The 21,607-nt window shown below is 37.0% G+C and overlaps 1 protein-coding gene across 1 annotated transcript in view; it reads right to left on the reverse strand.

Annotated features, from left to right (window-relative positions):
* Nucleotides 1-21,148, reverse strand: part of LOC101712253 (zinc finger protein 705B-like) — a 54,523-nt gene extending 33,375 nt beyond the window's left edge. Inside the window, exons 1-3 of the mRNA XM_087216727.1 lie at nt 21,026-21,148; nt 20,253-20,312; nt 909-991 (exon numbers count right to left, since the gene is read on the reverse strand). Coding sequence (XP_087072853.1) covers nt 909-991; nt 20,253-20,312; nt 21,026-21,140 — 258 coding nt within the window. The 5' untranslated portion in view covers nt 21,141-21,148. The remainder of the gene's footprint in view (nt 1-908; nt 992-20,252; nt 20,313-21,025) is intronic.
* Between the last annotated feature and the right edge of the window lie 459 nt (nt 21,149-21,607).

Consider the following 21,607-nt stretch of genomic DNA (forward strand, 5'->3'; position numbering starts at 1 on the left):
GTCATTTTGTTTCTTCTATGCAGGGATTCCTGGTTGCAGGTTTTGCAACACAGATGATTTTCACAGGTATTTTTCTGAATATTTTTCCATTCCTGTAGTATAAGTTTTAGAGTTTGATTAATGTCTTTGGCACATAAATTACATAAGAACATTTGTTTTCTAGTGTGTATAGGTCATGATTCATAAGACCAGAACTTGGAGTATGCACTTTCTCAAATAGATAAAAATCATATCACTACTCTCCACTTTGTTCTTATATGTGAATAGATTTTAATATATTTCTCATATAGATATTTATATAAATATGACAAAATGAATTTTTCATTTTTCTGTCAATGTATGAGTACTATGAGGATATTCTTACAGTATGTTTATGAAATGTTTATTTATAGTGAGAATTAAGAAGTGAGGAATCAAGGCCAAGCAGTGATTAAAATTTTTCAATTATACCAATTGAAAGGACTTTTTGATAAAATCTTATCTTTTGAGAGAAAATTCCTTATTGTTTATAATATAACCAGGTATATTTCTATGCTATTTTCTCTATATGAGTATTCCCAAATAAACATTGAAATCTAGAGAAAAGGATTTTTATTTTTCCTTGAATGTGCATGCAATATTTCTATCAGTTATGTAAAGTATTTTCTATTTGTATGATCACCTTTTCACTTCATTTGGGATCTTGAATACATTTGCAAGTGTATCTGCAATGGTTTTATCTTTTCCTGAGTTTGTATTTGGTTCTAAACTCATGTTAATTGTAACTAAGTACAAAATTCTCAGCACCTCTACCACAGAGAGAGGTTAATCTCCTCTAAATTGCAGTCAGGCCATTGAGCTCAATTATTAATTTATCCAAATAAAACTTCTTTCAATTAGATAACAAGTGTTCCTGTATATAAACTTACCATTACCTTGATGGTGGGTGTGTCACTTTTTCCAATAGGCTGAGTCCTTATCCTTTCTTGTATGTTAGGAGCAATCTTTCTTTCTGTGGTATTTAAAATAACAAAGAATTAACAGTATTTTAAGAAAATGGAAATGATAAAGTGCACCATGGCTCAGTAGCTGTTGCTCTTCAAATGGCAGTTATTTCTGTGCAATAAAATTATATTTCACCAAACAGAAAAATCAAAATCCTTAGAAAAACTTATGAAGATTTGTTGCTCTTCAAATGTCAGTTACTTCTGTGTAATAAAATTAGATTTCACTGAACAGAAAAATCCAAATCCTTAGAAAAACTTATGAAGATTGAAATATAAGGTATTGATTGATCAGTGAATTATTCAAAATATCAAGGAATACATTGTAATATTCCTGGAATCAAATGTAATCTGAAACAAAAAAAATTCTGTATCTCTGGTATCTTGCAGGAACTTGTAAACAGAAATCCATAGATATAAGTGACTGGATTAAAAATTGAAGAGATCTCAACAAACTCTACAATTGTATATTGTCAATGCTTTGAAATAACAAAAACAAAGAAAATGCAATTCCAAAACCCAGAAAATACATAATAGCCTGAAAAGCTGAAATTAATTAGATACAAATAGCAATAAAATAATCATTTAAAAGTAATTTTCTTAGAAAAGTTAGACTGTGAAACCATGACATACATAAAGAATTCTCAAGCCTTATTTATTCAAATTTAGATGAAAAAGTAAATGTTCAAACTGAAATCATTGAAATACCGAAGATCACAATGAAACATTTTAAACACCAACATAAGAAAACTGTAAGGAGGGCTGGGGATTTAGCTCAGTGGTTCCAGCACCTGCCTCATAAGCTCAAGGTCCCGAGTTTGATCTCTGGTAACAAAAAAAAAGAAAGAAAGAAAACAGCAACATACGAAAAAAAAAATGATACATGTCTTGACACATATGATCTACCAAAACTGGATCTACAAGATATGGAAAATATATGCAAATCCATGACAAATAATAACATCAAAGCATTTGAAAATCTCTCCCCCCAAGGAAGCCCATTAGTGTGGAACTTGTGCTGAAATTTAGCAGATTGCACAGGAACTATGGACAATAATGTTGCTAAAGATTTGCACAAAATAGAAAAGGAAGGAATACTTCTTAATTTATTTTATAGACCCAGTATCATACTAACAACAAGCACATAGAATTCAAGAATAGAAAATTATAGGGCAATATTTTCCCAAATATAGATGCAAAATTATTGAATAAAATTCTTAGAATCAGAATTCAGAGTTCAAGAACACAGGTATATCATAACCATTCATTCACTCATGGTACGCAAGAATGGTGCAATATATCACAAATAAAATATAATTCTCCACATAAATAGAGTCAATAACAAAAATCCCAGAAAGATGTCATTTGATACACAGAAAGCCTTCCTCACAATTAAAACTGTTTTAATCTTTAAAACACATGCAAAAACTACATAAAGAAAATCAAATGTCAGTATTAATAACAGTAAATTTCAGTAAATACACAAAATCAAAGTAAATGAAAAAATTAATAAAAACATTTATTGCACAATCAATAACAAAAAATTTAGATTTTCCTCAAAACTTCTGTTGAATATTTTACTGAAATATTTATCTAAGTTAATTAGGAAATTCAAAGTAATAAAAATAGGAATAGGAATAATGGAAGATGTCCAATATAAAATTAAGTCAAATTATTCATCTGTGAAGATGTTATGATTCTTTCCTTAGAAGACCCTAAAATCAACACCAGAAAAATTTGAATTTGAAAACAAATTTATTAAAATGACAGGATCCAAATATTAAAATACCTTAATCAGGTTTTCTATACACAAACAATTGACTGAAAATTATTTTTTTTTGAGACACAAACATTCCTCCTCAGCCTCCACTGTGCTCGGATCATAGGTGTACACCAACACACCTGGCCCAGTTAATCATTCTTTTCACAATGTGAGTAAATGTAGTCTTTTCTCTCAAGGAGAATGTAGAGCATAGTCCATTTTATATGAATGCCTGCTTTTGAAAACTTGTGTTTTAGTTAAATGCATACATACTTGTGTCACCATTCCTTAGAAGAACAACTTGAGACAAAGTGGCTACATGCCAGTCCACCTGTAATAAGACTTTGAAAACAAGATACTTCTGGGTTACATGATCTGTTCTGCCCAGCAAGTATGACTTCTGAAGAACTAGCCAACTGGGTTACAATGTGAGGCCATGATCCCACTAACAGAGCATTGTACAGTGGTGACAGCATCAATAAATAAAAGCAGAGCTGACTGGACACTTGGTGTGTGGCTGGCTTTGTGTGGCCTAGCAACACACCCTTCTGAACAAGTAAAGCCTTGCTGAGATAGTATCAAGGTCCATTAGCAACACTGGATAATTTTTGTCTGGCAACTTGCTCCCCAACATACAGCCCTCAATCAGCTTGGGAAGGCTCCTGCGCCCTCCCCCTTGGAAGGAGACATATCCTAGGCCTACATATACTATGTAGTGAATTCCAAGATAGCAGGTGGCCAGTGCTGGATTCTGCAAGCAGCCCCCAGGGTAGGAAAGTTCTCAGCAATGTGGGAAAGGCCCAACTGCTTCAGTTGACCAGGCAGCTCTGTGCACAGATCAAGATAAGAAATGTCAGGGATGAGGACAACTTATTTCTTGTTGATCAGGTCATCCTTGGGGAGGTTGTGTGAGGGTAAGACATGTCTCAGACACAAAACAAATGCAGAAACCTGATCTGCAGTTCCCCCATGAGAGCAGGGTGGAGATGGACAAAGCATTTGGGCTAGAGAGCAAGAATTCTTCAGTTTCAAGGAGGCTGAGTCTCTAGGGAACTTCTTCTACTTAAAAAGCCAAAATGGGTAATAAACAAGTTAAAAACAGCTATCAAGAAAAAAACTAATAATAAATTTCCCCCAGGTAGTCCCGGACCAAATGGCCCATCACTGGAATGACAGTGAGAAAACTAAAAGTAAAAATAAACAAGAAATGATAAAATGTGCTTTCAATGGACTCAAGAACCTGTCCTCAGCCCCTCTCTCTTCAGGTCCAACTCTGAGTGCAATGAAGACTGGCTCTGTCAACTTTGATGGGTAATTTAATGATAAGAGCTCTGTCTCCAGGGAAGAGGTTGATAACGTCCTAGGTTGGAGGAGGGACTCAGCGAGGCTCTATCCCTTAAAAACTGAGAAAAGGAGTAACTAATCTTCCAACTTGCTTACCTCCTTCCTCTAAGCAGGGGCCAACCCTACCAGAGCAGGCAAGTCAAGTAGGGAGGACTCAGCTCTGAATGAGGTGGAGCAGGCCACCACAGCATCAGCTGCTTATATCCATCCTCCTCTCATATTCATGCCCAAAGGATGACATAACTGCTAGGATTCCTCTATCTCTACCATGGCCTAAGTCCCTGGTTGCAGCTTCTTTCTCTCCCCTTTCACATGTGAGCCCTAAGATGACATAACCACTCAGTTCTCATTGTCTGCTCCACAATCTGAGCCACTGGCAGCAACCTCAACCCCCGCCTGTCTCATTAACCATCTGTGCCTGGACTGAAAGAGGAGCTGGAGCAAGGAGAAAAGGGTGTTCAAACTGACCCTTTTCTTCTCTAGATGAAGAGAAACCATAGTTATTTTACCCCATCATGGAGGTTCCTCTGGTGTGTGGGTAAGATTCCTCACTGCTGCTGTATCCAGTTCAAAAGTATGGAGTTTAAAAAGGGAACTAATGCCCATACTAAAGGATCTGCATAAGGTGGATGAACAATTAATACAATGTTTGGAGCCACAATTGTACACTTGAATTAACTACTGTCTGTACTAGGAATTCTATTTCCTAGTGTGAGAATAATGGTCCAGAGAGTGGACATGGCCTTTGGGAGTGAGAACCTCTGGCTTCCCCTGACATCCTCACTGCAGATGTTAAATTTCCTAATCAGGAACCCTGATGGGGTAATAATGGGACCCAGTGGGAGCACATGAGAGACCTCAGAAACTGGATTGTAAAAGGAATAAGGGAGTCAGTTCCCTGGTCCCAAACCATAGCTAGAGATTTTAACATCCAACTTGGAAAATAGGGAGCAGCTGACTTTCATAACAGAGTAATATACTGTGAGAACGTGCTCTGGACTAAATCTTAAGGATCCTGTACATCAAGACATGTTAAAGCCCCACTTTGTTAAACACCGTTGACCAGATATCTCTAAAAAACTCCAAAAGATTGAGGATTTGAAAGATAAATAACCAGATATATTGCTGAGAGAAGCACAACAATATGTGTAAAGAGGGCTGAGAAAAATAAAAACAAAAGGCTAAGACAGTGCTTTCTACCATAGAATGGATAAAAGGAACAGGCTGATCCTGCAGCCCAAAGGTGAAAGCCTCTTCAGCAAGGCCATCTGAAGTGGCTCCAGGGCCAAAGGACATCAAAAGGAAAAGGGCAGAATGAGTGTTATAAACATGGGGAAAAACTTTAAAATGAGGAAAGCCCAGATGAAAGAGGAATGAAAAGGTGATACCCCTCACAACTGTTGACCAGCTACTGGGGACTGAGGGTCAGGGGATCTTTCATGTTGATGTGTCCTACCAAGAGCCCCTGCTAAATGTAGATGTAGGACCAACAAGGGTGAAAAATTTACTTTAGTGTACATTGGAATAACTCAAACCTCATTTTATGATCATCTTCCCGGATTACTCTGATCTTCAGAGAGCCTTTGAATATCAGAAATAGAATGGGAAGGACTTATGGCTCCTATTTTTGAAGAAACATAGGTCAAATTTAAAAATTAAACAGTTCGGGTAAAATTCTTCATTGTCCCTGAGGAAGAAATCTGCTAGGACTAGATATAATGTCTAAGTTATGGAGAGGCCTAAACACTATCAAAAAGATGTTGCAAGTCTTGCTTATCCTCTTGAATTCTCAGGTTGAACACAGCATTCTCTCTGAAGTCTGGACTATAGATGGGAATTGGAGAGGATTAGATATTGCCCCAGTTCCTAATGAATTAAAGGAGAGCAGATAATTATTCAGGAGAAACCAATATCCAGTATCCCTAGAAGGGAGACTACAATTCAACCCCAACATAGAGGGACTCATAAAAGACAGGGTCCTTGAATCTTATGTCACCTTTTAATACTCTGACACTGCTAAAAAATAAAATAAAACCACAACAACAAAGAAACATGACAGCACTTACTGATTAATACAGGAGTGGAGAACAGTAAATTAGAAAGTCCAGAGTAGACATTATATGGTCACAAATGACTGCAAGTGATTCAGTGTTAGAGATCTAATAAATGAATTTGGCCAAAGACAATAGAGACATATTTGCTTTTTAGTGTAAGGGTCACCAGATGCAAAGAAACAATATGAATATACTGTTCTCCCACAAGGATTCATTGACTCACCTATATTATTTGGACAGATCTTAGAACAAGTCCTTAAATAACTCACTCTCCCTCCCCAGATTAAGTTAATTCAATACGTGGATTTGTTATTATATTCCTGTGTTCTGAAAGAGGAAGTGACAGATGCCACTATCAACCTACTTAATTTCATGGGCTGGCAGAACTTCAGAGTCACTAGCACTAAAGTACAATTTCTTGAAAATGAACATGAAGTTATACATGTGGGACACTTAATTAGTGATGGGAGATGGAAACTAGTTCCCAAGTCAGTGGAGGAAATTACCAGTATGCCTCTACCCAGCACTACAAGGGAACTTGGAGAGTTTCAGGAACTGGTTGAGTATAACTTTCTATAGATAGATTCATAAGCCCTAAAAACCAAAATTTTAAATCTTAAACTGTTAGAAGAGGAACCTGGCCCACTGCTCCAGAATTAAAAGGAAATCCAATACATAGAAAACCTTAAAAGGCCTCTCGTCATTGCACCAGTACTGATGTTGCCCATGCTCAAAAAACCCTTCCATCTGTTTGTCACTGTAAAAAAGGGAATGGCCCTTAGCATTCTAACTCAGGAACATGAAGGAAAAAGGCAACCAGTGGCTTACTTGGCCAAGTTACTGGACTCACTAACCTGGGACTGGCCAGAATGTATCCAGTCATTTGCCACAGTCACCATACTGACTAAAGAAAACAGAAAACTGACTTTGACGGGGCCTTGATGGTCAGCAAACAACATCAAGTCTGGATGATTCTTTACCAAAAGGTGGGAAGATGGCTAAAGGACTCCTGAAATTTAAAGCATGAATCCACCTTGTTGAAGAAAGATGATATCAGCCTTACCTCTGTTAGCTTCCTAAACCTTGCTGAATTCTCCCTGGTGCTAACACCCAAAGTGCTGTGGATCACTGCTGTATGGACTTAAGAGATGATCAGACAAAGGTTAGAGCTTGTCTTAGAGAAATTCCTTTTCTTCCATATTTAAGGTTTTCATAGGTGGTTCCTCCAGAGAAAGAGACATAATGGGTCCTGCCACTCCTGGTCCAGAGGAAGGGGCTTCTGAACCACCATCCTACTGTTCCCAGCTCAGAGGTAGGGGCTTCCAGGCCTCCATCCATCCTGCTGCTCCTGGCCCAGAGCAAGGGACTTCTGAGCTGCCATTCCACCACTCCCACCCCAGAGGAAGGGGCTTCTGAGCCACCATCCCACCACTCCCACCTCAGAGGAGGTGAGCCATGTAGGTGCCAACAGCACTGCCCCCACCTGGTCACAATGAGAAGATATGTAAACAAATCTCAAAACCAAACTTTCAGATCACCTACAGCAAGCCCAAAGGGAAATGACATGGAAAACTGATACACAAACACCTGGACTCCCTGAACTGGCAACAAAAGAGGATCTGGAAAAAATGAAGTCAGAAATAATATCTCAGATAATGGCAGAGATTGTGCTCAAAGTGCAAGACATGATTAATCTAGAGAGGAGCTGAGGAACAGGATAGAATATGAACATAGGAAACAAATGGAATCTTTAAATCAGATGCAAATAAATTTCCAGGAGATCAAACACTCCATTAAGAGTCTATGCAGCAAAATGAACCAATGTGAGGACAGAATTTCAGATATAGAAGATTTCAATTAGTGACCAGGAAAAGAAAAATTGCTTTAAAATTGTAAGGGACTATGAGAAATCAATCCAGCAGCTGCTAGACGATGCAAAGAAAAATAACATAAGACTGATTAGAGTCAAAGAAGAAACAGAAGAGAGTGCAGATGACATAAAAAATAAATGCAGAGAAGTAATGGCAGAAAACATCCCAAGCAGGGAAAGAACTTGACGTACACATAAGTGAGGCATATACAACTCCAAATAGACTTGATCAAAAAAAATCTAATTGTTAAGATTAAGGCATATAATTGTTAAGATTCCAGAAACTCAACAGAAGAACAAAGTTCTATAAGCAGTTAGAGAAAAGAAACAAATCACATACAAAGGAAAGCCCACCAAAATCACACCAGTCTTCTCAACACAAACCATCAAGACAAGAAGAACTTGGAGTGATGTATTCCATGCCATAAAGGAAAACAGTCTCCAACCCAGATTAATGTACCCTGCAAAGTGAGCTTTCAAAATTGATGGAGAAATAAGACACTTTCATGGAAAAGAGCACCTTAGGAACTTCATGAATACAAAACAAGCACTCCAAAACATTTTAGACAATATCCTAGGAACAGACAATGAGGAACACAACCCCAGGAAGCAAAGCAGAATGAACCCATTGGGCACAACAAGAAATTAAATGTGAAGGGAGAGCACCCAACAAAAAGAAAAAGTTATGAGAATGATAAGTCAATATATATCATTTATAACCATCAACTTTAATGGTCTCAATTCACCAATCAAAAGAAATAGACTGGCAGAATGGGTCACGAAGCAAAATCCAACAATATGCTCCATACAAGAAACACACTTAATTCAAAATGAAACTCATAGACTGAAAGTTGAAGGATGGAAAACAATACTCCATGTGACAGGAACCACAAAAAAGCAGGAGTAGCTATCCTCTTGGCAGATCAAGTAGATTTCAAACCAACACTGATTAAGAGAGACAAAGAAAGACACTATAATCCTTATAAAGGGAACAATCCAACAGGAAGAAAAGACAGTGATAAATTTCTATGCACCAAACACTAGTGTGCTCAATAATAAAAAACAAAGACTAACAGACATGAAAAGTCATATATGCACTAATACAATTGTAGTGGGGGACCTCAATACTCCACTATAATAAATAGATAGATCAACTAGAAAAAAATAAGTAATGAAATACTAGAACTCATTTGAACTCTTGAATCAATGAACTGAACAGATGTTTACAGAGTGTTCCACCCCACAAAATCAGAATACTTATTCTTCTCAGCTGTACATGGGATGCTCTCCATAATAAACTACATACTCACACATAGAACATGTTTAAGTAACTGCAAAGGAATTGAAGTTATCCCCTGTAGATTATCAGACTGTAGTGCGATGAAATTGGAGATCCATAGCAAAAGAAACTCAAAAAATTTCATAAACACTTGGAAATTTAACAACACACTTCTGAATAACCAGAGTCACAGAGGAAATTAAAGAAGAAATCTGACAGTTCCTTCAATTAAATGACAATTGCAATAAAACATATTAGAACCTGTGGGACACAAGAAATCAGTATTATGAGGGAAATTCATAGCAGTGAATATGCATATTAGGAAAACAGAACAAGTCCAATTAAACAACCTGATGCTGAAACTCAAGCTTCTAGAAAAAGAAGATCAGGACAACCCCGAAGCTCATACAATGGAAAAAGTATAAAGATCAGAGCACAAATCGTTTCAATGGAGACTGAGAATGATACAAATGAATCAATGAAGCCAAGAGTTGGTTCTTCCAAAGAATCAACCCTTTGCCAACCTGATCAGAAAAAGGAAAGTAAAGGCCCAAATCCATGTAATTAGGAATGAAAAGGATGAAATTACAACACATTCAGCAGAAATCCAGAGGATCATCAATACCTACTTTGAGAATCTATATGCCAATAAGATGGACAACAGAGAAGAAATGGACAGATTCCTTGATACATATGAATTACCAAAGTTGAAAGAAGAAGAACAAAAAATTCTAAACAACCCAATATCAACCAATGAAATAAAAATCATAATTAAAAATTTACCAACAAAGAAACCCCAGGTCCTGATGGCTTCACTGCTGAATTCTACAAGACATTTGGAGAGGGACAACTGCCACTACTGTTTAAACTCTTCAATGAAATTGAAAGAGAAATACTCCCAAATTCATTTCTGGAAGCAAGCATCACTTTGATCCATAAAGCAGAGAAAGACCCAACTGAAAAAGAGAATTATAGGCCAATCTCACTAATGAACATAAATGCAAAAATCCTTAATAAGATAGTAGCAAATAGAGTGCAGAAGATCATCCAGAAGATCATACACCCTGATCAAGTGGGATTCATCCCAGGGATGTGGGGATGGTTCAACATATGCAAATCAATCAATGTAGTACACTATATCAATAGAGCCAAGAACATAAATTCATGTGATTATGTCTATAGACACAGAAAAAGCATTTGACAAAATCCAACATGCATTTATGATAAAAACCCTTCAAAAAATTGGAATAGATGGTCTCTACCTCAAACTGATAAATCCACCCATAAAAAACCAACAGCCAGTCTCATACTAACTGGTCGAAAACTGAACTCCTTCACACTAAAATCAGGAACAAGACAAGGATGTCCACTGTCACCACCCTTGTTCAATATACATTTGGAAATATTAACCACAGCAATTAGACAAGACAAAGAAATAAAAGGAATAAAGATAGGAAATGAAGAACTCAAATTGTCATTATTTGCAGATGACATGACACTCTATATAGAAAACCCCAAGAACTCCACCAAAAGTCTTCTAGACTTAATAACCAAATTCAGTAAAGTAGCTGGATACAAGGTCAATGCAGAAAAATCAGTAGCTTTCCTCTACATGCACAAAAGACTCACTGAGAGAGAAATAGGCCAATCAACTCTTTGCACAATAGCATCCAAAAAACTGAAATACCTAGGAATCAACCTAACAAAAGAAATCAAACACCTCTTCTCTGAAAAATATAGCACTCTGAAAAGAGAGATTGAAGATGATATCAGAAAATGGACAGACATCCCCTGTTCCTAGGTAGAAACGATCAATATAGTGAAAACGGGCATACTTCCAAAACTGCTATATAGATCCAATGCAATTCCAGTTGAGATCCCAACAGAATACTTCACAGACCTTGAGAAAACAATCCCAAAATTCCTTTGGAACAAGAAGAGACCCAGAATAGCAAAAGCAATTCTAGGAAACAGAGACAAGGCAGGGGGTATCACAATACCCAACTTGAAAGTATACTACAAATCTACCATGTTAAAAACAGCATGGGACTGGCAAAGAAACAGACATGAGGACCAGTAGACCAGATTAGAAGATGCAGAAATAACTCCAGAAACACTCAGCCATCTCATCTTCGATAAAGGAGGCAAACACTCTCACTGGAGGAACGATAGCCTCTTTAACAACTGGTGCTGAAAAAATTGGGTTTCAACCTCCCAAAGATTAAAAACTAGACCTATAACTCTCACCATGCACTAAACTAAAATCAAAATGCATTAAAGATCTAAATATTTAAATAGAAACTCTGAACCAGTTGGAACAGAGGTTAGGCAGAACTCTTGAAGACATTGGTGTAGGAAAAGATTTTATGAACAAAACCTCATTTTCCCGTGAACTAGCACAATCAACAAGTGGGATCTCTTCTTATTAAAAAGCGTCTGCACAGCAAGAGAAACCACCAGCTGTGTGAAGAGACAACCCACAATGTGGGAAAATATCTTCACCTGCTGTTCCTCAGACAAAGGCCTACTATCTCAAATCTATAAAGAAGTTGAAAAGATCAGACCTCCCAAATTTAAAGACCCAATCCAAAATTGGGTATCTGAAGTGAACAATTTCTCAAAGAAATAAAAATAGCAAATAAATACATGAAAAAGTGTTCAACATCACTAGTCATTGGAGAGGTGCAAATGAAAACAACACTGAGATTCCACCTCACACCAGAAAGAATGGCTGCTATCATGAAATCAACGATTGTTGGCAGGGCTGTGGGGAAAGAAGAACACTGATCCACTGCTGGTGGGTGTGTAGATGGTGCAATCACTGTGGAAATCAGTATGGAGATACCTCAAAGAACTAGGACTACAGGTCCCATTTGACCCAGCTATTCCCCTGCTGAGTATCTTCCTCAAAGAATTAAAAGAATCATACCACAGTGATATTTGTGCACCCATGTTCATATCAGCACAATTTGTAATAGCTAAAACTTGGAAACAGCCCAAATGCCCATCAACTGGAGACTGGATAAAGAAAATGTAGTTTTTTAATAAAATGGAGTACTACTGAGCCATAAAAAATGAGAGATCAGAGACATTTATAGCTAAATGGATGCACATTGAGGTGATACTATTAAGTAAAATAAATAAGACACACATGCATAAATACTGAATAGTTTCTCTAGTGTGAGAAACTGAAAGTGTAAATAAGGACTAAAAGTTATAATAGATAAGGTGAAATAGGAAGAAAAGAGACAAAGAGGAAGGGGAAATGGGAGGAATAGGGGAAAGGAAAGAAGGGAATGGAATTAATATGAGCCAATGCAAAAATGGAAACAAACTCTGTAAAAAGGGAGGGATGGAGCGGTTGAAGGGAGGGCAGGGGAAGGGGGAAAATAAGAACCAAGAGAGATTATGTAAAGGTGCAAATTTCCAATGATCAATGCCATTATATTGTATACCTAAATTGCACCAATCATTAGAATGAATAATTGATATTGCAAAATAGGAAGAAAAGGTCCAAAGGGTTAGGGGAAGTGGGAGAGGCAGGGGAAAGGAAAGAAGAGAAAGGAAAATTATGAGAAATGGAAAAAATGGAAACAAAGTCTTTGTAAATAGGGAGGGGTGGAGGGGGTGAAGGGAGGGCTGGGAATGGGGAAAAAATAAGAACCAAGATGCTCATGAAAAGGTACAAGTTCCCAATGAGAAATGTAAATGTATTGTATACCTAAAATGTACCAATGAATAAAAAGAAAAGAAAAGAAAGAGGCATAATGGGTACTCTGTTATAAATAGGGAACACCTCACAGTTGTCAAATCAAGAAGACTTCCCCAAAATTAGTTGGCTCAAACATTTGAGTTATTCCCACTAAATCAGGTGTTGAACTTCTTAAAGGGCAGGGAAGCAACTGTTTACACTGACTCCATACTGTGAAAAATCTGGGCTGCACAGGCTGATTAATAGCAAAGGACACACCTCACCTAGCCCATAAAGAATTAATCATTCATGTTTTAGAAAGTTTAATGGTGCCTGAAGAGATCACTGTAACACATGTACCAGGACACCAGAGTATGTTCAATGGAAGCCAGGGAAACAGGCTAGCAGGTGGGTGATAAAAAGGCAGCCCTCCAATCACATCCCTCTGTTTTTATACCTCATCTTATTCTGATTTCAACATGAATTACCTCAAAATTCACTCCTGGGAGGAAGAAAATCTAATTAGATCAGGGCCTTCTAAATCCACTGAAGGAAGATGTCTCCTACTAGATGGCATAAAGATGCTTTCAAAGCCCTTCATGAAAGAACTTGTAGCCCAGTTACAGCAAAGACCTGGGGACCTCCAGACTGTGTGTGACATGGTTCCTAGGACCTAGGGGTGCATGAGTATATAACCACAGTCAAACACATTATGGAAGGCTGTCAGATCTGCAAAAAGATCAACAGACACTAAGAAAACAGTTTTGGGGGGAAGTAACCCTGCACTAAGGCCATTCCAGAGTATCTAAATTGTACAGAAACATCCAAATTAGGGTGTCTGAAACATTTGCCTGTTGTGCTAGATCATTCAACCCACTGAGTCTAGGCCATCCCATTGCCTAGCATGAGAGCCAACAGTGTTGGGAAAAGAAATATTGGAAATCATTATTCCCTGATTTGGGCTAACTGAACACACAGATTCAGACAGCAGGTGCTATTTTACTGCTAACATGCTTAGAGCACACAAGAGTTGAGTAAAAATCATGTGGGAATTTCAAACACCATGACATCCTGTGATAAAGAAGTCAGGATGAATCAAACTCCAAAATGTCACTTAACTAAACTCATACTAGAAACTAGCCTACCCTGGAGAAAAAGAGGCTTCCCACTATGCTCTTAAAAATCAGAGCTGCTTCATGAGAAGATATTGGTCTGTCCCCTTATGAGATCCTCTATGGTCTTCCCTACCTAGGCCAGCAACAGACATCTTCATCTTTGAAACAAAAGACCAATTCCATAGAAACCATGCTCTCAGCCTCCCCTATACTCTGCTTTCTCTCCTTTAACAAGCTTTTCTTGTACAGACTCCATGTGTTGAGTTCTCTGTACACCCCCATGGGCCCAGTGATTATACCCTGATCAAGACCTGGAAAGAAGAAAACATCAGACCAACTTGGGAAGAACCCTATGCACTGCTATTTATAATTGACAGCACTGTTCCCAAGGCTGGAAAAGATTGGACTCACACACTCCACTTAAGCACACACCCAAATATGAAACTAAGGAAAGTAGAGGTCAATTCCAAGTTCCAGATATACCAAAGTAAACTTTAAAATACTATAGTGGGACTTGGACCATTCAGCTGAGATCCCCATGGTAGCTTCACTATCAATGTAATTGTGTTCCCTCTCCTCTAACTGTGTTTGCTGCACATCTTCTCCCTTCCTGTAGAAACTTCCACCACCAAAGGCAGCATCCTGGAGCTGAGAAATATCTCTGCCCCTAGAGCAAAAAGACACAAAAATATAGTGCTTAAAAGGGTCCCTCTAATGATTGGAATGACATGTGGTGGACTACTCTGTATAAGGGGTGGACTGAAAATCTACCATCTTCAAATTCACCCCAAGCCTTAATAATTACAGATAATATGAGGAATAATAATATAATATGAGGAAACCGTTCTTACCAGTGCCAGCCCCTGGGGTATAATCCCCTACTCCTGGTTACTGATAATCCTTGAACCATGAATCAAGATCCTAGAGTTGTAAGAACTTATGGATTGGGTGCTTCAGTCTGGGGATATTACCTGCTGGGTTCCTTCAATATAAAGCTGGTCAAAAATGCCCCAAACACACACTCTCCTTCCACTCTAGTAGCTGTGCCCCTATAGATCAGCTTAATGCCACATCTATGGCCAGCAATGACCCTGCTAAGGTCACTGGCAGAAGATAAATCCTTTCAACCACCTGTGGCAATTTAGACTGGATACATGGAAACAAATGTCTGCCTGAAATGGATTAAGTATCCTGTTCACACACTTAATTAAAAGAAAAAGAACTGTTATGCATGTGCAGCAGGTCAGCCAGTGGCTCAGTCTTGTTTGCACTAGGATGGACCTCAGACTCTGTCATGGTGGAATGTAAGATAGCCATCTTTCAAGACCAGATGGTTGGGGCCAATGAGTCCTGCATGACTTTGCCACTACTATTCCCATGATGAGAGATCATTGGACTAAGCCTATAAGAATCATAAGGACTCAGTCCTGGAGGACTAATATTCCTCATGTCTCTCCTGGTGCAGGGGGCAATTAGAATTCCTAGGAAGTGCATGGAGATGTACTGAAGGATGGTCTTTTGAGAATCTAGGCAATGAGGCATCATGGACTGTGGGGCACAAAGTTCTCTGCTGGTATTTGGAGACTCCAATATTTGAGACCTTTACAGCCAACTGGAGTAGAACCTGTGCATTAGTTCATTTGGCCACCCCTTTCACCGTGCATTTGGACACCCTAACCCATCCAAAATCTATAATGCACCAAGGGAGAAAACTCACCACAGGAGGGATTATTTGATTCTCACTTTACATTGATACCAGAGCAGTCCCTAAGGGAGTTCCCAGAGAATATAAGGCTAGAAATTAAATAGCAGCAGCATTGGCATCAATATTGTTCTGGTGATGCACCATCAACAAAAATTGGCCAAACTAGATCTACTCTAGCTGAATTTCGTTAACTCTACTAAAGATGCTGTTAAAGAATTGGCAAAGAAATAGGCCCCAAAAGTAAAATGGCCTAGGAAAATATTCTGGCTTTAGACATGATCTTGGCAAAAAGGAGGAGCATGTGTGGTGACAGGCAGCCAATGCTGTACTTGAATTCCAATTAATACAGCTCCAGGTTGTATTATTAGCACTGTGCTAGAGGGTCTAACAACACTGCCTAATCAGTTAGTAGAAAAATTCAGGAGTAGATGACCCTTTCTCTAACCTAATGGAACAATGGTTTGGAAAAGGAAGGGATAATAACCTCAGTCTTGAGTCTTCCTATCACTGGGTTCAGGGCAGTGACTCCAGTGGGATGTTGCCTTGTTCCCTGTGTAAGATGATTAGTGCAAAGCCTGATAGAGGCAGCCCTTACTAAGCCATCCCCACTTACCTATGAAACCAATCTACTTCTATTATAAACCTCAGACCCAGATGATGAGAGTCAAGGAATGTTTGTCCAGTTTGAATAAAAGAATAACAGTGTATCATAAAGAAAGGGAAAATTAGTTTTTTCTATCAAAGGAGATATTTAGGATAACTTCATTTTATAAGAATCTCTATATGACAAAATTTTATAAATTTTATAAAATTTAAATGCTATTTTGTAAAAGGTTCATTTTGTAAATGTTTCACCACTCCTTAGGACAATGACCTGTGACAAAGTGGCCTTATGCTAGTCCACCTGCATGAAACTTTGTAACAAAGGTTCTTCTGGGTCACAGCATCTGTTCTCCCCAGCACTACAACTCCTTAAGAACTATGGAATCAGGTTAACATGTGAGGTCATGTTTCCACTAATAGAGCACGGCACAGTGACAAGGGTGCATCAAGAAATAAAGCTATGTGGAGTGATTGCTCAGTGTGCTGCCTGGGAGTGTCTATCCTAGCCATTCTCCCATATGGAGAAGTAAAGCCTTGCTGAAATTTTTTAAAGATTTTTATTTTGTTCTGTTGTGACCTCAGGGATTTTCTCTCTGACCCATAGTATTTTCCCACCATTATCAAAATATTACTTCAAACAAATATTGTTATTTCTATAATTACAATTACGAGCATGGCTTAGACATCAAAAAAGATACTATATGATAGAAAGAACTCCATTATAATTCAGATTAAAATGTCACCTACTATTCCTACATGGAAAGAGGGGTGTATATGGTAAAGTGAGGTGATAATGACATGAAATTTGACATTATTGGATTAAATCATTTAAAAGATATTTTTAATAGAATTTTGGACACAGGGCCTGATTAGAATGTGGAGGCCATGTGGACATGACTGGGAAAGCTCTCCTCTCCACCTGACCCTCTCTTCTCACCTCTTTTCTCTTTTTGAACCCGACCTTCCATGATGTGTGCAGCTTATCAGGCCATTCTGTTATGCTGTTCTGCATTGGATTGGCCAATAATAAAGTGCAACCTCAGAAATTGTCTATTATAGTAAAACTTCTTTCTCTAAATTGTTGGCCTTAAATACTTTGGCACAGGAACAGTGACTAATGCCGTCTTCCATGTTCATGAGGCTACAGGATTGATATTGTTTTAATGATCTTGTTATGAAAATAGATCTATATATTCAGTGAATTCCAATAAAGATATTAAAAATGGTTCTTTCTAAGATGAGAAAAACAACCCCCAAATTCATCAGCAAATCACACACACACACACACACAGAAACAATCCAATAATAATTAAAGCAATATTCAGAAATCTGAAGAAAGCTAAAATCAGTGCATCATTAGATATCTCTGTAGTAAAACAAAAATTTGCATGTTATTAGCATAGAGACAACATCAATAAACTGGAGGGCACTAAAACAAAAACACAATAACAGCTCATTTTTTTTCTGAAAAGGAAACAAAAATATATATTGAATAAAACAGTCTCATCAACAAATGTTTTCAGAAATCTGGACATCTGTAAATAGATTATTAGAAGTAGATCTCAAAATGTCACACTGTGAAAAATGTCCACTAAGAATATATCAAATACCCAGGTGTATTTCTCAATTTTATTTGAACTGGAAGATACTCTACAGAAATATATCACTTCACAAGCAGAGGTAAAAATTTTCTGAGGAGGACTCCAATAGAAAATAAATGACAGAAATGATCAACAGATGGAATGATATCAAACAGAAAATCTACTGCACAGCAAAGGGGTTATCAACAGACTGAAGACACGACTTACACAACAGAAGGAATTCTCTGACAGCAATGCTGAAGATAGGGCATTAATATCATATATGTATATACACATATGTATACATATATCCAAAATTAAGCCTAGATATACATACACCTCAATGCATGAGAAAATGAATTCAGTAGTCATTGCTCCAAAAAAGAAATGGAAATGGAGGAAAGTAAATGAAAATATTTTCCACACCATTACTTATCTGTGAAATGCAAATCTAAACTTATTTGAGATTTCATCTCACCTATCAGGACTATCATATACAAAGAATAATAATTTCTTTCGAGGATGTGAGAAAAAACTATATATTTTTTTCTTGTAATTTATTAAATACAGTATGAAAATCTTTGTGAAGGTTACTCAAAAGAGTAAATTTAGAACTGGGGATTTAGCTCAGTGGTTCTGCTACTTGCCTTGCAAGCACAAGGACCCGAGTTTGATCCCCAGTACCAAAAAAAGAGTAAATTTCGATCTACTATTTTATTCAACTTTCAAATAATTGATTGACTTTATAAAAAATTAAAGAGTATGTACTCTTGAGATATGTTCATTCTTGTAATTTATTGCAGCACATTACATGTATTCTTAGCTATGAAAACTTCCTAGTGACCATGGAAAAATGAATAGGTGAAAAAATGTGAACTTATGCACAATGAAGTATTTTTTGCAAAACATATATGCATGATTAAACATGAGGTCATTTTCTGTAAAATAGGCCTGATTAATAAAGTCAAATAGCATGTTTTCTATCATATGTGCAGTGTGGAAGAAAATCCAACATAGGCTTGACATGTTAGTAAAAGAAAACTTTTAGAGAAGAGGATGAGGGAAAGGAAAGAGCAAAATAATAAATTGCTAAGGGGGTGTGAAAAGAAAAAATTTGTTCTATACATGTGCAGGCTTTATAAAATGAAAGATATTAGTCTCTAAAATTAACATGCAACTAATAAAAAACACCAAATATTGTCACTCAAATTGAGCAGAAATGGCAAGTGTCAAATTGTAGTTTGTAGGCCTTTGTCAAATTAGAGGTTGTAGGCATTTGATATTGAAGAAGTTTGTAAGAATTAATTACAAAAAATTTAAATGAAAATGAAAATCTGTGGTAGTACAGAGAGAAAATCTTCAGTGAGTTCTATGAAGACAACAAGGATTCTATGCAGAATTAATTTCAATACACACACATTCTTCTCTCCCAAATCTGAAACAATGAAAGGAAAACATGATGTGTGATGTTCAAATAAATAAAATGATAGCACTTGTGACATTTTTCACAGGGTCTTAGGCTACATTTTAGGAAACATCATTCCCTTCACCAAAGCCACATCTCACATATGCCCTGGTCAGGCTCCCATCTGTATTGAAGCACGAGTCTGTGGTTCTCACCTGGACTGCAAATTTGGGCAAACCTTTCTCATCCCATCACCCACAGCAATGGAGATGCCATGAAAGGGATTTGGAATAATACTGGAGAAGAGGAGGATGAGGGGAAGGAGAGAGGAAATGTTAAGGAGGAAATGAGGGGCATGTGAAGGGCCAATGTGTGATATATGCAGGTACAAATTGGGTTAAATGAAATGCTTTTCTCTATAAGCAATACAAAGTTATTAAAAAGAAAGAAATAATAACAAAGACTGTCACTTAAACAGAGCAGATATTTTAACAGAGGTCCAATTATATGTTGTAGAAATATAGAACATTGACTACTATAGAAGTTCATAAAAATTCAATTATGAAAAATTAAAATGGTGAAAAGATACTGTTCATGTGTAGAGAGAAAATCTTTAATGGAATCTCAGAGGAAAATGACCTCTATATGAAATGGTAACTCCAGTGTATACATACATCTGTTCAACCACAGCAAAAGCAAAGATAAATGCACATGACTGGAGATGTTCATATAAAAGAAATAGTGACAAAACCGCCCATGTCCTCTCCTACATTGTACACAGCATCACTCACTTTAAAAGCCTTCACTTTGCATACTGACCATGCTCCCATCTGTACTGAAGCACCACTCAGTGGTTCTTACCTGGATGCTGAAGTTGGGGAATAACTCTTCCTTCCACCGTCCACAGCATTTCTTTGTCCACTGAAAGAAAATTTAGATCTGATTCACAGAGCTGGTATTCTGCTTAGGGAAAATAAGCAAGCATATTTTTATTTTTGTGGTGTCAAACCCAGATTTTGATCAAATACATGGGATGCAACTTAGAAGAGGTAAAGAACCAGAGGTTAGACCTATGAAATAAATTCAGAAAACAAATACTGTGTATTTTCTACATAAATAGGGAATCTAGAATGTATATCAAAAAAGTACAGCCATCAGTATTCTTATATATATTACTCTTTTTAAAGAAAGTGCAGAATTATCAATATTTCAAAAATAATGAATATTCCAAAGGACAATGAATTCTATTTAAATAGAATCTAAGACAAATCCCTTAAGAATACTCACATTACATTTATTTTCATGTCTGGGTCAAAACTCAACATGCTGACTTTAAAGTAATACTTTTCCAATTATTTAGTGAATTTATAATTTTGAAAACATTCATTCAATACACAGTTTTGTTCTGGGTTTTGAAGATATGTTTGCAATAAAGGCATGAAATATTGATCAAGTCAAAGTTCAAGGTTGTTAGAAAATTGTAAATGAATGTAATTCAAAACTTTCTTTCACAAAGGTGTAAGGTTTATGAATAAATTCAGACAGATTGATTGGGATATGGGTCAGGTATTCTAGAAACCTGATGCTAGAAAACTTGCATGACTGAATATAGATAGAGACAATGGCGGACTCACCAAGGGATAGGAGATGATTAATGTTCTCCACCATCACATTCCTGTACAGCTTTCTCTGAGGTGTGTCCAGTAGGGCCCATTCCTCTGGGGTGAATTTTATGGTCACATCTTCCATGGTCAGTAAATCCTAGAAGGTCATGGACACGACAGGTTAGACACAGGAATAGTGACAAAGCTCCTCTTATTAAAACTCAGATTAAAGCTGTCAGGCAGAGGAAACTCAGGATAGACAGATTTAATTGTTTAGGGCAACACTCTTCATTCTCATCACAAACCAGAGATTTAAATTTCAGAAACTTTCCAGTAGAAACTCACTCTGAATTCATAAATTCATTATTATGAAGAATAATTATATTATGAGGAATTTTACATGATATATGGTATAGAAAATCTGAAAATTTTTGACAAAATTGTCATTATGACCTTTATACAGGTTGTTATGAAACACTCAGTTTCAAAGTTTTAAGTAAAAATGTCTTCCCTCTTCATTCTAAGGAACTGTCTTATATAAAATAAGGAAACTATTTTATCAGTTTTTTGATTTCTGTTATTTAGAATGACTATGATTATTTCATTTTCATG

Source organism: Heterocephalus glaber, unplaced genomic scaffold (genome assembly GCF_053883595.1).
Source record: "Heterocephalus glaber isolate CG9 unplaced genomic scaffold, H.glaber_assembly_v1.0 deba00001460, whole genome shotgun sequence".
NCBI classification, from domain to species: domain Eukaryota; kingdom Metazoa; phylum Chordata; class Mammalia; order Rodentia; family Bathyergidae; genus Heterocephalus; species Heterocephalus glaber.